This window comes from Daktulosphaira vitifoliae, unplaced genomic scaffold (assembly GCF_025091365.1).
Source record: "Daktulosphaira vitifoliae isolate Bord-2020 unplaced genomic scaffold, ASM2509136v1 Scaffold_1, whole genome shotgun sequence".
Classification (NCBI taxonomy): Eukaryota; Metazoa; Arthropoda; class Insecta; order Hemiptera; family Phylloxeridae; genus Daktulosphaira; species Daktulosphaira vitifoliae.
In genome coordinates this window covers 63,308,010-63,325,255 of record NW_026099572.1, presented here as the reverse complement: position 1 = coordinate 63,325,255, position 17,246 = coordinate 63,308,010, and the positions used below count along the sequence as shown (strand labels likewise).

At 22.6% G+C, this 17,246-nt stretch overlaps 2 protein-coding genes across 6 annotated transcripts in view; both read left to right on the top strand.

Annotated features, from left to right (window-relative positions):
* Positions 1–838: 838 nt before the first annotated feature.
* On the top strand, positions 839–11,718 carry LOC126910291 (phosphatidylinositol transfer protein alpha isoform). 5 transcript variants are annotated; one of them, XM_050692727.1, is made up of 11 exons: positions 839–1,118; positions 1,196–1,260; positions 3,092–3,122; positions 3,308–3,471; positions 5,007–5,106; positions 5,798–5,875; positions 6,500–6,577; positions 8,142–8,306; positions 9,281–9,402; positions 9,479–9,569; positions 9,632–11,718. In XM_050692727.1, exons 2-11 carry the CDS (start codon positions 1,244–1,246, stop codon positions 9,677–9,679), a joined length of 894 nt encoding a protein of 297 aa, XP_050548684.1. In that variant the 5' UTR covers positions 839–1,118; positions 1,196–1,243; the 3' UTR covers positions 9,680–11,718. The 5 variants fall into 5 exon arrangements, with proteins under 5 accessions (XP_050548684.1, XP_050548683.1, XP_050548687.1 ...); XM_050692726.1 differs by having other exon boundaries at positions 839–1,260; XM_050692730.1 differs by lacking the exon at positions 5,798–5,875 and having other exon boundaries at positions 840–1,260.
* A 2,408-nt stretch (positions 11,719–14,126) lies between these two features.
* The window catches only part of LOC126900427 (14-3-3 protein epsilon), a 10,622-nt gene continuing 7,502 nt past the window's right edge, over positions 14,127–17,246 (top strand). Inside the window, exon 1 of the mRNA XM_050676138.1 lies at positions 14,127–14,535. Coding sequence (XP_050532095.1) covers positions 14,472–14,535 — 64 coding nt within the window. The 5' untranslated portion in view covers positions 14,127–14,471. The remainder of the gene's footprint in view (positions 14,536–17,246) is intronic.

Genomic DNA, 17,246 nt, shown 5'->3' with positions numbered 1-17,246 from the left:
TAAAGAACCTAAATTTAGCTTCTAAAATTGAAACAATTACTTTCAATTTTAAAAGAATCTCAAAATTACAAAACCATTATATGAGGCATTTTCAAAGTTTCTTTCTTTTTAAATTTCTAGAACTTCAATTAACGAAACCTCTAGAAACCATAAGTATTAAAGACAATAAGCTTTAAGATACGAAGCTAAAAAATATGTCATAAAAACCTTTAAGTATGATTTAAAAAAAAATGTTGGTAACAAAATACATAAACATGATCTAATCGTTTAACTGACTCAGTGGTGCAACCAAAATTTATTTATAAGAAGTTATAATTTTAAAAATATTTGATTTCTCATAATTTTATACAAATTTCTTAAAATATAAAGTTTGATGACCAAAAAAAAAGCTCAACAATAGAATATGAATAAGAATCGCAACAAATTTAAAAAATAACTAACCATTTGGGAAGAAAAGAAAAAGGTTTCAATCTAAGGATTTTGTTTTATATGGAAAAACACGAGCTTATTGAGTTCCCTAACCGCACACTAAAACATTAAATGTTGAGAATTATTTATTGTTAACGTTTCTTTTTATTTAATAGAAATATCTCAGCAATTTTTAAATTAAAACAATGAAAACTTAAGTTCAAGCAATATGTAATTTTTGATATTGAAATAATAATTCAAAAAATGTATGCCAGTTCAATTGATAAAATCTAGTTATCGGTTAATTTGGGAGATGCCGCTGTTTCATTGCTGTTTCACATTCCAATGTGAGCTATTGAATTTTGATAATTTTTGTCGTATACGCTGCACCAAGGATGGAGTCGATTGCAGAAGTAGTAGTAGTAGTAGTAAAACAGGTCTGGCAATCGATTTGAAGGTCTTAGAACCTCGTATTTTTTTTCTGTATTTTCGTACTCCTGTATACTCACTTATCAGTAGTTTGGCAACATTAGATTTACTATCTGTAGTTTTATGCACAGTTCATATTTCCAGAATAGTGCTTTTTGGGTGTTGTAGGCCCAGTTTTAATTATTAAAAACCCTTTGCGTGTTTCTATTGTATATATAAATATACAATTTTTATTTATTATTTATTTAATTGTTAAACAATTATAAAAACTAACTTACGAGGTATATATTTATACTTCGTCAATCGGAATATTATTTAAATCAAGAATTAGTCATTTTAGCTATATATATTTTTTTAGCAACGTGTATAACTTATCATTACAAAATTGTACAAACCCCATTGAAAAATGCTCATCAAAGAATTGTAAGTAAGATTTTTAGCAAATGGTAAATATTATCTATGTAATACAAATATATGTCTTTAATATCAAATTATTATATTTATTGTTAATTTATTTAAATCACTGCATTATTTATTTGTTAATTATCAAAAATTGAATTTATGATTCAAATTGGGTTTTTAAATTTAATACCCGTACTATGTGTCTAAGACACACAATATAAATTTAATTATAAATCAAATTAAAATATTGAAACCACATTTTGAATAATTTTTATTTTTTCTATTTTCATGTTTTTTATAATTTTATTAATGTGTTATATGTCTAAATTTCCAATAAGTATTATAACTTGATACTTTTTTTGATATTATATTAAAAAATTCTTTTTATTCAAGTTATAAACTAGTAAGGAGTATATTAAAATAAAATTTGTCTTTCAAAAGTTATTACAAATTTTTGCATTTATAAATTTTGTTTTAGCCACTTTGAAAATTCAACTTTATTATAGGTCTATATAGGAGTGTAAAATATTTTTTGTTTTAGAGGGATTAATGCCCCTGATACCCCTTCTAAAACTATAATTTTGGTAATATCACATTACTAATTTTTCAAGACAATTATTAAAAATTTTTCTGGCTGATGGTGTTTTCTGAATAACTTCACAAATATTTTTAAAATCATTTAAATTTGTCTTCTAATTATTACTGTTATAATTAAGGATTATTATTTTATGAAATTCTTAAAAAAATAAAAATTGACCTACTTAACAATAACTTTACTTAACTTCACTTATATAAAGCATATATTAGCATGTAGTTATTCACTTTTCATAAATATTAATTAATAAACTAAATATGTTATTTATTTACTCAAATTTTTCTCAGTTAAATATTATATTTTTAAAGTTTTCAAACTTTTTAGTTTCTTAATATTCCATTGAAAAATGAAAGTTTAAATAAAGTAAAACATTTTAATTTTAAATATAGTAAAATAAAATTTTCAATTCTCTTATCAAACAACAAAAAATAATTTGTTACTTTGATGAATTTTATGTAAACAATTTATTTGAAATATGTAATTATGTAATAAAAGGTAATTAAATTAGTAGAGCTAATTTGATTATATTCAGATATTTTGCCCTTAAAATATAAATTATAATTCTATGGTTAATGATTATTTTTTGATCCTTAGTATTTCATTTTTTTACTAAAAAAAATAATTTGGAAACTAAGTAACTTTTTATTATATTCTTTAAAATTATTAAAAATTACATGTCATATAGTCATGAATATTCAGTATGTGTATTAATGAGTGACAAAAAATTGGAATATGTTCTTTTTGATGCAACATTTTTGCATTTATTATTTTATAAAGATTCATTATAACAAAATTATATTTTAAAAAAATGTATGGAAAATAATAATAATTATATTTTAGAATCATCCCTTATGACTTAAATGGGTGTCAACTTAATATTTTTAAATAGCAACATATATATTTAACTAGCTTATAAAATAGAAAATAATCTAATTAAAGAAATTACTGGTTAACAACAATTTTTGAAACAGTATTTCAATTTCTAACCTTTTCATTCTAAATTAAAAATAATATTATAAATATCAAATAGGAACAAAATGTAAAATATATTTCTATTAATATTTAAAAAGTAATGTAAAAAATTAATACATACAAATTATAGTTATTTATACTAAAAATCACTTAAAATTAAAAAAAAAAAATTATTTATATATATATTTTTAATTACTACCAACCATCTCCTCAAAAAAATTCTGAATACGCCACTGATGAAGATATATTTTTCAATATTTATGTTCATTCATTTAATTGTTTCAGTCGTGTAGTGCTTCCTCTCACTGTTGAAGAAGTAAGTATTCATTTTCATTTATTTAATATTATTTGATTAATTAAAATAATTTGTGCGTAATAGTCTTTATATTTTAATATTTATAAAACATTTATTTTCTAAGACTTAAATGTATCTTATACAAACAGTATTCTTTATTGTTGTTGAAAAAAAATAAAAGTATAAAATGTTTTTGTAATTTTTAGTATCAAATTGCTCAGCTTTATTCTGTTGCTGAAGCCAGCAAAAATGAAACTGGTGGAGGAGAAGGTATAGAAGTTCTAAAAAATGAACCTTTTTCAAACTACCCTCTTTTAGGAGGAAAGTATTCAGAAGGGCAATATACCTACAAAGTATACCACTTGGCTAGGTAAATTTGTTTAAAATTTTAATGTTTTCTATTAATTTATTAGATTTATAGAAATAGAGGAATTATGAAGTGCTTTTTATTTTCCCTAATATTTAATAATAATTATTCTTATGAAATAATCACTCATAAATAGTTTTTCATTTTTATTTTTTATTAAACTTATATCTAAATAAAATGTATACAGGTAATATATTGGTATCTAAATCTTTTTACAAAAATTATTATATTCTTTCCAAATAACATTGAATAGTGTGTTTTTTGAAGGTTAATAAAATAACATTGAATTTCTTAAAAACCAATACACAATATTTAATCAATTTTTTTAACCAATTGTAATTTATATTGAGTTTTATGTTTTAATTATTAATTAATTTTAGTATAATTTAATTCATTAGTATTGGCAATCATTAAAAGTATCTACAATTATATTTTCAATTATCATTGATAATTAATTTTATTTATTTATATCTACTTGTCATGTTTAGAAGTATAAATAATGCTCATTACAAAGATAATTATAAATTAAACCATGCATTATTATTGCAATAGAAATAAAATTTGTATAGCTCCTTTGAAACATTTCAATTTTTTTTCAATTAATATATGACTATTATATAAATAATACCTTATTTATAGTTTTTATTATTATTAAATTTACTAAAAACTGTTGCCTTCCTTCCTTATAATAATATAAATAATTCTAATATACAGGATTATTTGCTTACTATGTCTTAAATACTATTATGTACACACTTTAATTAACTAAGGTATATAATTCTATCCCCTTTTTTTTCTCCTTATAATTGTATGCCTTTGAATTTTTAAATAGAAACATACATGCTTAACTGGCTCAAAAATAAAAAACATTTCTGAATCATTCTCTTTATAAGTTAAAAAATAACATATGATGACAAAAATGTTTAATTTATGAGCTAATAATTACAGTTTTATTTATGTTGGACCTTGTATATCAGTTATATTTTACTTTGTGTTTAAGAGAAAATAATTTTTTTTCTGTATTTTTATAATTAATGATTGAAGTAAATTTTTTATGATAATTATTATAAATTTACATAAATATATTTACACAGCCATGTAAAAAATAGAGGTACAGTGCAACATTAAATACTATAATTCAAGATATCGTAAAGACAAACCTTATCACTAGGCTATTGCACACTTATGTTTTTTATGTCAATATAATTTTTTCTAGATTGATAGCATACAGGGATAAATGGTACCTTGTTAATACCAAAACAAATTCCACTATAGAACTATTTATATTCATCATATATTATCATCATATGATAAAAAAATTATTAATTTACATTCAATGTTATGAATTTAAAATAATTATACTAATTAAAATAAAATATCTGTATAAATGAACTTGTATTCTCGAAATAAATATTATTAATTTTACATAAAGTTTTTTTGATATTTAACACTAAAATAAGATAAATTATTGTTATTATTAAATCTGACACTATAAGTCAATTATTTATTTTTAGTGATAATAATTTTAATTCTTTTAGTAAAGTACCTGGAATGATAAAACTTATAGCTCCTAAAGGAGCATTAGAAGTTCATGAAGAAGCATGGAATGCTTATCCATATTGTCGAACTGTAATTACTGTAAGTTGTTTTTGATAATGTATTTTATTGGATATTTGCATTTATTACTTAGTTTAAATTATATATCTTGAGTAACAAATGTAAAATTGAAGATAAAAATTCTATATTTAATTATTAGTTATGTGTATTTCTTACCGAAGATTTAAATTCAAAACTAAAACAGTCAAATAATAGTTATACTAATATAATAATTTTAGGTTATAAAAACATTAGTGGTAAGCTTTTATCATTCTAAAAGCTTACTATTTTGATGAAATAAAAATTTTTATTTTATCTTTTTCTTTATTTATTATGTTATTATTATAAACATACTGTGTTTACTTAAATTTGTCTTTCATGATTCTTTATAATTACACTTATAAAGACTTTATTGTACTTACATATAATGAGGTTAATCACAATATTATTTTGTAAAAACTCTTTGTTTGGGGTATAATAAATATATATATATACACAGTGGAACAGATCTAACTGACAACTCATATAACTTATGATTTACATAACATGTTATATATTTTATTTATTTATTTGAAGATAGCCATTTTATAGATATGTGTTAAAGAAACATTTTGATACCAAAAACTTTTACTTTAATTCAGTAGTTATGTTTCTATTATATTTAGAAGTATAGAACAAATTATGTCATTTAATAAAGAACTTTAGTTTTTGAAAGATTAAATTTTATTTTTAGAATCCTAATTATATGAAAGAAAAATTTACCTTAACTATAGAATCATTCCATTATGCTGATCGAGGGACACAAAATAATGTAAGTGAAAATTGAAAGGTTGAGGGATTAATTTCATAATTTTCAATATTGAATAAAATTTTAAGTTTGCTTACTGGGATATAATATCATGTGCTTTAACTCCATGCTTGGGTATATAAACATTTATGTCACTTTTTATTTATGAATTATTCATCTATTTAATGATGGTGATTTATTACTTTAATAGGATAAATTAGCTAAATTACCAGTAAAATTTACATCAGTGTATTCTTAAATACTTATCGAATTTAACAATATTCTAACACTTGAATTATGTAGAATGATTTATAAAACTATTGCTTATCAACTTTAAGGAACATTAAAAAGTTGTGATACATTATAAATACTAAAAAAATTACTGTTAAGCTATTTCTTAAGAAAGTCGCATACAAAACTTTTTTAAAATCTCCAATGCTCAATTAGAAAACATAACTAAATACCAAGGTTTGATACTGTTATAGTGAGCTATATATATATATATATATATATATATGCCCCTTTTCCACAAACCCTAATAATAACTTACCTAAGAAGGCGATTAAAAAATAAATATATTCATTATATATTTAATAAGATGCTATTTAATGTATTTGCTTTTTGTTTGGTGTTTACTTATATATACAGAATCCAAACTATATGAAAGAAAATTTCAGTTTAATCATAGAATCTTATCATATCGCTGATAAAGGTACACAAGAAAATGTAAGTGCTATAATATATACATAAACACTTATAATATTAAGTTAGATGTTTGATATGTTTTGAAATATATACTAGTGTCATAATTGTCTAAATCAATAAGAAAAAATAATATAAAATGTGTTGTAATTGTTAATAAGTAAAATTTGTGTAATTTTCTATTTTTATTTTCTAGGCAAATTAAATTTTTGTCAAAATTTACCTCAAATACCCTAAAATTAGTTTTCCTATTAAAAATTAAATTTAAGCAAGTAACCCTCTCTTAAAAACTAACTTCAAACTAAAACATGAAACAAGCCATTTATTTCTTATTTGCTTTTATATATTTAATAATTGATTGGGTTGGGTTATACCATTAAACAAAAATATAAAACATTATACAATTTCTATTGAAAAAATGGTTTTTATAAAATCAATTGTGTCATTTATTTGATTTTTTTAAACCGTAAGAAATTGTACTTAATTTATGGTTTAGTAATAAAATTACAGAGCTGATTTTCTAATTTTTTATTTATTCAACTTCATGTAATTAATTTTGATTAAATATTTATAAAATTTGAAATATGTTTTTACTAAATTTAATTACATGTTTTGTTATCATTTTATGTGGGAGTATAAATTAAAGTTATTAGTGACATCGAAATTTATTCATATATGATAAACGTAATTGCCTATTTATATATAAATAGATAAAAAAGAATAAGTTTTTAAATTATTTTAGTTTCTTATAAAAAAACTAACAATTAGTTTTTAAGGAACTTAGATTATTATAATAACTAGTTTTGCTTTATTATTTTTTAAGGGCCATTATTATGTTACACATTCTAACCAATTATGGTTTTAATTGTTAAATGTTGGCATTAAATTAATAATTTTATTAAATTTTAAAATTTACTGCTTTTGCATGCTATTTATTGCTTTCTACCTATACATATTTAAAACATACTAATATTTTATATAAACTTAAGATTGAATATCTTAATAAAAAGTTTTAGAGTATTGGAAAAAAAAAGTTCAAGTTAAAAAAATTAATTTTTCAGTAAAATAAATACTTTTAAGTTAATATTATTGTACAGCAGTCCATTGTCTATTCCGTTAAAATCAAATATCATTTATCGTTTGATTTAAAAAAACTCCAAAGTCAAGAAAAATCATATATATATATATATACATATACTGTTTTATATAAATATTTTTCAAAAAGAGAGAAATTAAAATTAAGCCTTCATCCAAACAAAATTTGACAACTTGCCCTATGATCTCTACAAATATGTATTTTATTTTTTTTAATATACTGTACAAAATTTATCATCATATATGATTTAGCATATCTGAGCTATCTTTATTATACCTTTTAAATATGAGCATCAGATTAGTTATAAAAATAACAAAATTCTAAACAAACTTTTTTGTTCTAAGATTACAACATTTATTGTAATAGTATGATATATAACCAATTAAATATAGTCAGTCTCTTCTATTTTTAATTATTTTTATATTTCAAGCTTACAATATTTAAAGAGAAAACAATTTGTATTAATAGACTAATAAAAATATAAAATAACAGGTTCATGAACTTCCACCTGAAAAATTAAAGCATCGAGACGTACAAATGATTGACATTGGAAATGATGCTGTTTCATCTTCAGATTACAAAGAAGATGAAGATCCTAAAAAGTTCCAAAGCAAAAAAACTGGACGAGGTCCACTTTGTGGAAATTGGATAGATAATGTAATTATTATTACTACATTCATAGCAATTTGAATAAAGTGAAAATTTTGATTAAGTTAAAAATCTTTTTTTGATTAATAAATGTGATGTTAGTTGTTAACTAACCCATTTACATTTAGAAATACTCAAATTTTTCTTTTTGAACTTAGTACAGGTGCGATAAATGTTTTTTTTTTTTCTAAAAAACTGGAATGAGGGTAATTTTTTTAAAATATTAACCAACCATTTTTTAAATGAAAAATGATAAAGCGTATCATGAATGCTGTTGGTAAACTTTCTACTAAAACCTCATATGTATCATAATATAAAAATATATGTTAAACCACTTTATTGTAGTGTTTTTAACATTTTTACCTAATCAACTATTAATTTTCTTTCTTTAGTAGAAAGGAAATTAGTAGTTTTCCTTAATGGGATCCTAATCATCTCTAATGAAATTTCATGTAATAGCGTAGTTTTCGTAGGAGCTGAAGCCCCTACAGACACATTTATAGCCATTTCAAATGAACTGAATTTCTTTTTGGAGGTAAGACAGTAGATATAGCACTGTAGTAAAAAAGCTTCCTGCCATGTTTTTTTATCCAAATAGAATGTGACACTGTAGCCCCTACAGACTAATTTTTCAAGCTACATCTATGAATTCAAAGCCAATGTACTGAGAGCAACAAATATATTTTAAGATTAAAACTTTTTAATTACAAAAAGTTACTTATATATTTTATTTTGTAAAGTCACAATTGTCTAGAATCTTTTATACTCTGTGCTCTATATATTATCATAAGTTCAACTATTAAAAAAAGAAGATTGTGTTTACTATGTATAAAAAAAATGTTTAAAAATGGCTTGGATTAACCTAATGAAAATAGTTTCTACTATTTAAAAAAATTATATTTATAAAAAAGGTATATTATTATAAGTAATTATATATAACAACTCCTAGTATTTTACTGACTAAAGATTTACTGCATTTTTAGGCAAATCCAGTTATGACTTGCTACAAGCTAGTATCAGCAGATTTCAAATGGTTTGGGCTACAAAATCGAGTAGAAAACTTAATTCAAAAGTCAGAACGACGTTTGTTTACTAATTTTCATAGGTAAATATAGGTTAATTGTATAATATTTAATAACTCTTTTAATTTTCTTTAATTCCTTGAAAATAATGCAATTTAGACAAGTATTTTGTTGGATGGATCGCTGGCATGGGCTTACTCTTAAAGACATTCGAGAAATTGAGGATAAAACTAGAGAAGAACTAAATAAAGTACAGTTATATAATGATGTATAATATAATTAATTTTAACCTATATATTATTTTTATTTCAGCAACTAAATGAAGGCACTGTAAGAGGAATGAAAGCAGATGCTGATTAAAAAAAATCCTCAACATAATAAATCTAAAATCCAAAGCTTTATTTCAAAATTTATACAACAGATAAATTATTAATAATAAAATATTGAAAGAATAGAAACTTACATTAAATTTTCTAAATTTAGTTTTGACTCAAGTTAACAATATAGTATGATTTGAGTTGTGCACATTAATAACTATAGTATGCCTAATCAGCCAATTAATCAGTTTTATTTCTAATTTTATTTGATTTTTTTGCCATATAAATTTTTTAGTACCTATTTACATAGAAAGAAAAGTCATTCCACTTTCTATATTTGTCATTTTTTGTTTTTATTTTATTTTGCAGTGTGTGTGTGGGTGTAATAAAAATTACTTAAATATGGTGAATGTATACATAATTTCTTTGAGAATTTTTGGTGATTTTATACAAGTATATAATGTTCGGTTTTAGTTATCAAAACTACTATTTTTTATTTATTTCATGGTTATAATGTTAACTAATTTTGAAAATTATTTTATATTAGTATTTAATTTTGTGGTTACCATGATAAAATATATATTTATATATTATTAAACATATTTAAAAACATGAATTTCAGGTGGCAAATAATTAGTTCTTTTTGCAAATGTAGAAATATTAAAAATAAAAGTGATATTATTATTGATTACATGACATTTGTAAAATAACAGTTGTTAATAAATGTTAAAACTTAACTAAAGTTAAAAAGCCATGTCAAAATCTTTAAATTAAAGTTTTTTAGAAAATTATTTAAGAGTAATATATTATAAAATATTTGTCTATGCTTTTTCTTTTTATCTGGTTTTCTCAAAATGTATAATCATTATATTACTTTTTCTAATAAAAATATGAAATTTTCTATTATAGTCTATCAGTAACATTCAATATGTTATATCAGAAGATAGCATAATTTTTTTTGATTTGAAATAACTTACTAATCTTTTTTTGAAATGATTACTGTCTTATATACATTATTATTTTAAATATACATTATAATTTAATTAAATGCATAAAAACAACTTAAAAACTAAATTGCTGGTTTACATAATTCATTTGAAAAATAATTGTCACCTTAATTAATCTTCTTTAATTTAAAAATATTACCAAAATGTATTACAACTTATGCAAAGATGTTATATATCTTTGAAATTATTAACCATTTGTTTTCTTGATTTTAAATAATAATTAATTGCATTTATTGAATGTTAAGATAGTTCTGATGTTTGTTTAGTAATGCAATTTACATTAGAAACAAGTGGTTTTATTTTGTTAAGTATTGATCTATCAATTTGTAAATAATCAATTAATAAAAATATGACTTGTTAACATTAAATTTATTTATAAGTTACTAAAAACCATCATAGCAATTTGTCTATTGGTTAAATTTCTGAACGTTTATTAAATTAAAATAAAATTCAAATTGCTTTAAAAATTGTTGTTAATTATTATATAGTTAAAATTTTGTTTTTAATGTAATTTTTATTTTCTACTAATAGATTCTTTTTTATAGAAACTAATCACAATTTACAAAAAAAAAATTGTCTTATTATTTTTATTTTGAATTCTCAAATTGTACCTATTTATTTTACAATAATATGAAAACCTAATTTGTTTGGCCTATTCTTGTATTATTACCTCCATAGTTTCTGTAATTGTATATTAATATTTGGTGTACTTATATTTAAGTAGCTCTATACATTATATATAATACATTGAATGTGACTTAAAAATATTTATGTACTGCCCTTTTAAACTGATATTTTATTATTTAATTTATTATAGCTTATAAAAGTCAGCACAGGTAAGATAATATATGTCTAGTCCTAGTATGTAAATATATTAGTAATTAACTGTAGACATACTATTTTTTATGAAATACTTTCTAGTATTTTTATCAGCAGCTAACTTGACTAGCCATATTTATTTCTTTGAATTCAATTTAGTCAGTTAATAATTCTATAGAAATTAAATGATAATTAGATAATGAACTGTATACACATTAAATATTTATGAATAAAACTCCTTTTTAAAATATCTGAATTAATTTAGCTTATATTTTAAAATAAATATCTTATTTTACTAAAATTGTCAAAATATTATAATTGTTTAAAGAAGCATTTACCTACCTTTTTCAAAATATGTAATCATTCCGTAAAAATATAAGGACTGTAGTAATTTTTAATCCAATATATAAAAAATGAACAGAATAACCAATTTTTTTATTTCCTTATAATTAATAAGCGATCCGCGGTGGTTTATTGGATTTTAATCTCCTGGTCTTACTGGATCCATTTTACTCAACGAACGATTTGTCGAAAAATTGTATAGTTAAATATATTACGTTCATAATTAAAAAAAATTTCTCCAACCCCGTAAATGGTGTTCCTAAAGAATTACAATTTTTAAGTCGGCAATTTTACATTTTTATTTTTACGTTTCTATAAACTTTAAAAAATTGGTTAATTTTCCTATTATAGAGTGGGGTTAAAAATAGCAACTTACAAAGTTAACTTTTTGAACATGACTTATATAAGTGTTATAGAAATTCTTTACTCTTTAAATACATACATATAAAACGCTAGTTCATTTAATTTACTATAAATTTAAAATATAAAATTTGTCCTGTTAATTTTTCTTTTATGTGTATGTTCTACGAAGTTAAACAAGAACTACAATTTTTATATAAATAATAATCACTATTTTAAGTACCCCCATTTTTAAAAATGACTCCTCGTTAAAAATAAATAAATGAGTGTTAAGTGACATTAAATATAAATACTTGTTGAGAGAGTTTTTTCAAATATTTACAAAAACTCGCCATGAAAATAGAATTTAACATATATTAATATGCATATTGAAGGATGGTAAAAATGTTCAACTCCCGAAAAAAATATTGTTAATATAGAATCTATATTAACAATATCTATATAATCTATCTATATTATAGATAGATAATTAAGTTTCCAAATATTTTTCTGTTATCCTCTAATATACAATTTATTAGCTTCAATTTGGCCTAGGTAACTTTAAAGTACGCAAGCCTTTTTAAATATTATCAAAAATAAAAACAAAATTTTCCATGATGTTTAAGCCCCCCAATACTTTTGTTAATATTTGGATTTCCAAACAAAAGTATGTTGTCAGGAAGGTAAATATCTAAATTATTGTTAGTAAAAATGTTCTAAAGATCCATCAAGTTTTCAAATAGTTATACCACCGTAAAGTGAAAAATAAAAACATCAATATTGACAGTTTTATAACAATAATAATTTATTGGTATATTCTTTTAATAATTATTATAGAAATTTAGTGGATTTTCCTAAATTATAGCCCCAATAGCTTCATTAGATTCAATTTGCAATTTTTTGACATTTTATTAAGAAAAATCGGACTAGTAAAAAGTGAGTATTCATATAGACAATAAAAAAAAATACAATTTAGTACAACCGATACCTTATACATTGAAAAAATATTTTAGACAAAATAGTTTCATATTTATCAATACAAATTTTACACCAAATGATGGTATGAATTAAAATATGTATTTATGTAATCCATAAATATTAATCATCCACTTAACTTGATGAAAAAATCTTTAACTAATAAAAGCAATTTTAAATGTAATTGAATGATCAAAACACGGTGATTATCTTAAATATTATTCAACAAACAGAAAAACGGGTTAAGATTTTATTTAATTAAAAAAACGAAGGCTAATCAGCAGATGGTGCTATTCGATAGAAATATTTCCAGGGGACTACTTGAACTACTAAAACTAATAATTATGAGCCGTTTCTTCGGTTATCGAAGAATACGTTAATATTTCAACAATATTAAATTTCCGATGATATACCAATAAGTTAAGAAATCAACATAATTTGTTTTAATAGTTATATTTATTTTTAATAAAAGATATTTTAATTTTGATTTAGTTGTACCCAAGGTGGATTGATTAATTTACTTGGGTTTTACCTATCTTGAGTCATGTATCTATCTTTAATAAACAGTGGGCTAAGTAAATATTCGGACATCGTCTAGAAAAGTAAAATGTCATAGTCTTATCGACTGATAAGTATGGTAAACACCATTAAAAAAATGTGTCAAACGACTGATTAAATCTAATTTAAAAATCTGTATGACAACGACAATTCAAAAGGCAAATTATTTGTTCAATACTATGTCGGAATATTTACTAGATTCACTGTATGTAATATACTCAATAAAATTGAATTATGAGATTATGATTCATTACTCCTATAACACCTGACAACACCAACGCAAAAACTACGAGTTCTATCTGTGAAATGCAAACCGAATTGTTTGACCATAGTGCAAGTATTCAAAAAGAACCAACTTTTTATTGTGAAAAAAATGATCAATTACATAGAGTTAACTTGTTTTTTCCATGAACAGCGTCATGTTGGCGGCCTGCCGGGTGCGGCCATATTAAATCCAGATCATTCGTGTGTCGGCGACGGGAAACTGTGTAACGTTCCCTCATAGGACTCAAATTTATTCTTAATACCGCTTAACCGTATCCAGTGAGTAATTCGCGTGAAACGCCGTACGTCTCTACAAAAAATTTCAATTTTCACACAGTTACAGTTCATCTTCGAGAGGTGAACTATTTATTAAGTACTAAGTGTGACAGTACGTTACGCGATAACGTCAAATTACATTAGTAAACGACGCGTTGTCATTTTAATAAATTCATTTTTGTGATTGTTACTCATAAGCGCTAACGCGTTCTTAATCATTTTTATTACTTTAATAATACAGTAAAATAATTCGTCATGTCTGAAAGAGAAGAAAATGTGTACAAGGCAAAGCTCGCCGAACAAGCTGAAAGATATGACGGTAAGATCTCTATTATTTATAAGGTATTTTTTTGCAGCTAAGCGTAGTTAATTGTGATGTCTGATAATTTCGTAATTGATTAAAAAGTTTTTGGATCAAACGTCGTATCATTAACTTTTTTTTAGGGTGGTCGCTGCTGCTTTCTATGCATTTTTTTTGTAGACGCCGTCGCGGTTGCTCCTTTATCGCACCCAAATAATCAATACAAATAATCAGGCGCGCTACAATATTAGAGGTTAGCCAGCCGCTATACCTCGTACGTATGTAGGTATGTACCGTTACAATAATGATTGCGTCCCTATCTCCGTCTTTATGTTGCATTATTTCTCGACACCTGAAAATTTAGATTAATCAATATTTTCAGTTTTGACGGTAGAATTTACTATTTTAGTCGAAACTTAAGGAAATGGATTGTTATAGCCAGTTTTTTTTTATAATAAATTAGAAAAAGTATATATTCATTATATGATGTTATTAAGTACTATATGAATTTTCATAGTATAATTCCTTTTAGCAATAATCTTTTTTTCGAATTATTTCTAACTGATGTAATCCTTTGCTGCAATAAAATATAAAATGTCATATTTTTAATTATTTAAGTACAAATTTATTTTTAGTAATTTTGTCTTAAAATTATTTTACTACTATTTATTATGCCTGAGGCCAACCCCAAGTAGTTGGGATTAAGGCTAGGAAAAAGACTATTTATTATGACTGTAAAGAACACCATCATTAAAATTATGTTTTAATTTGCAATATAAATTAATAATTATTCAACAGTACAGTAAATATATATAATTATAAACTATTTTGTTTCAATGTATTATTTCTACTTCAAAATAAATTGCAAACTTTTGTTGTAATAATGATTGTTGTGTGAATGTCTATTTTGAGTATTCTATAATATCTATTATATTGTTTGTTTGAAAGTATTTTATAGTTATACATTTATTTAACTAATATGCCAAAATTAATTGAATTTATTGTAACTTATTTGGACAGTAAAGTAAAATTTTTGGTAATTGTATGACATTTTTTTTTTTGTCAACTGATTAAAGTTAAATTAGGTTCTTTCTAAATTTTGGATAATTTTATTTAAAATTTAGAAACAACCGGGTCTTAAATTATAAAGTAACATGTTAAAAAGAAAAGTTTTATTATTTTAATTAATGTAGAATACATTTTTAAGTTTGTACTTAATTAAAAAAAATTATTGATTTTGGCTGTTTGTCTTATTTAGATTTAAAAAGTAAAATGATTAAGTAGATTCATAAAAATTTGGACATCAATTTTACTTAGTTTAATTAAATTATACTTAAAATCAGAATTTTTATGATAGCTAATGTCGACCTCGCCACTCGCCTATGAACAACTATAATTTATTGTTTTCTTACTAATATTTTTATTACTTTTAAGTAATAGTTTTTATGTACTAGTTGTATTAATTTAAGTGTTATTCTAAATTTGAATATTATTTGACTATTTTATAAAAAAAAAAATATGATGATCAACAACAACCTGTGTTTAATGTATATCTCACAGTTATAAACTTCTTTTGTTTATTACTAGTCTTGATAAATGAAGGGTTATTTGATAAATAAAATTGACTACTACTTTTAGCATAAAATAAAATATTACTTGATAGGTGTTATGATTGCAAAAATATGAATGTAATAATAAAAAAAAATTTTGTTACTCATTTTTTAAATTACTATTTTTCTTAAGTAACCAATGTTTTTTTAAAAAAATTTATTGTAATATTACAAATTTAAAAAAAGTATTTTTTAAAGTTATTTTATATTTTGTATTCCTACTTCTTATAAAATCCTAAAATTTAAGGAAAGCTCCTTTTCTTAAAAAGTATTTCACTAAATTTAGGTTGAAAACCCATTTTTTCTGAAAATGAGTTATAAAATATATGCATGGCAATTCTTCTATAATGCACCCATTATTACCTATTAGATAAACAGGATTCATAAAATTTTGTTTAAAACATAAGTAAACAGTTAGAAGATCCCATAAGATCATTAAATATTTTGAAATTTTTACAATGTAACAACCATGTAAATAAACAAGTTAATTAAGTATGTTGCCATTTGAAAAAATCCAGCACAGTGGTATAGTCAAGTATAATGATATCTGACAGTGATTAAAATCACTATCATAAAAAAAGCTTTGAAGCAAATCTGTAGATAAAAAAATTATATTGATCCATACATTTTTCAAAAAGTTATAACATAATAAAGTATAAAATGTAAAATATAAAATCGAGAATTTTCACACAAAAAAAGCATTTGGTTGCCATTTTCACCGTGAAGACAAAATGAAGTCAGAAATTTTTTTTTTCCATAATAAAGTATATTACATTATCTTTAATTTAAGATATATATAAAATTGTCAAACTTCCCGAAACACTTTTAAAAGTCAAGTTGAAAAAGTAAATTTTTTGTGAAAAAGTTGTCATTTTAAATCCCCTCTATGGGCTGCTAAAGGGTCAGATTTATTTAAAAAAATGTCAAAAATTAGCGTTTTTTAAATTTGTAATTTTTTTGGAGATTTCTTTTATTTATGGGGAATGAGGGAAATTTTTTCAATTTTTGAGCATAAGTCTTTGACTAGATACAATTTGTGATCTTTTGACGTATCATTGAAAGAAGTCGGTTCGATGAGAGCTGAGAAAAAGTGGTAACAGACACATAAAAAAAAAAACA

What these genes read in the sequence shown, in the direction of transcription:
- LOC126910291 (XM_050692727.1), top strand. An exon ending in AAAGTATACCACTTGGCTAG is followed by an intron (nt 3,472 to 5,006) that starts GTAAATTTGTTT and finishes TAATTCTTTTAG; the next exon opens with TAAAGTACCTGGAATGATAA. An exon ending in TTGTTTACTAATTTTCATAG is followed by an intron (nt 9,403 to 9,478) that starts GTAAATATAGGT and finishes AATGCAATTTAG; the next exon opens with ACAAGTATTTTGTTGGATGG.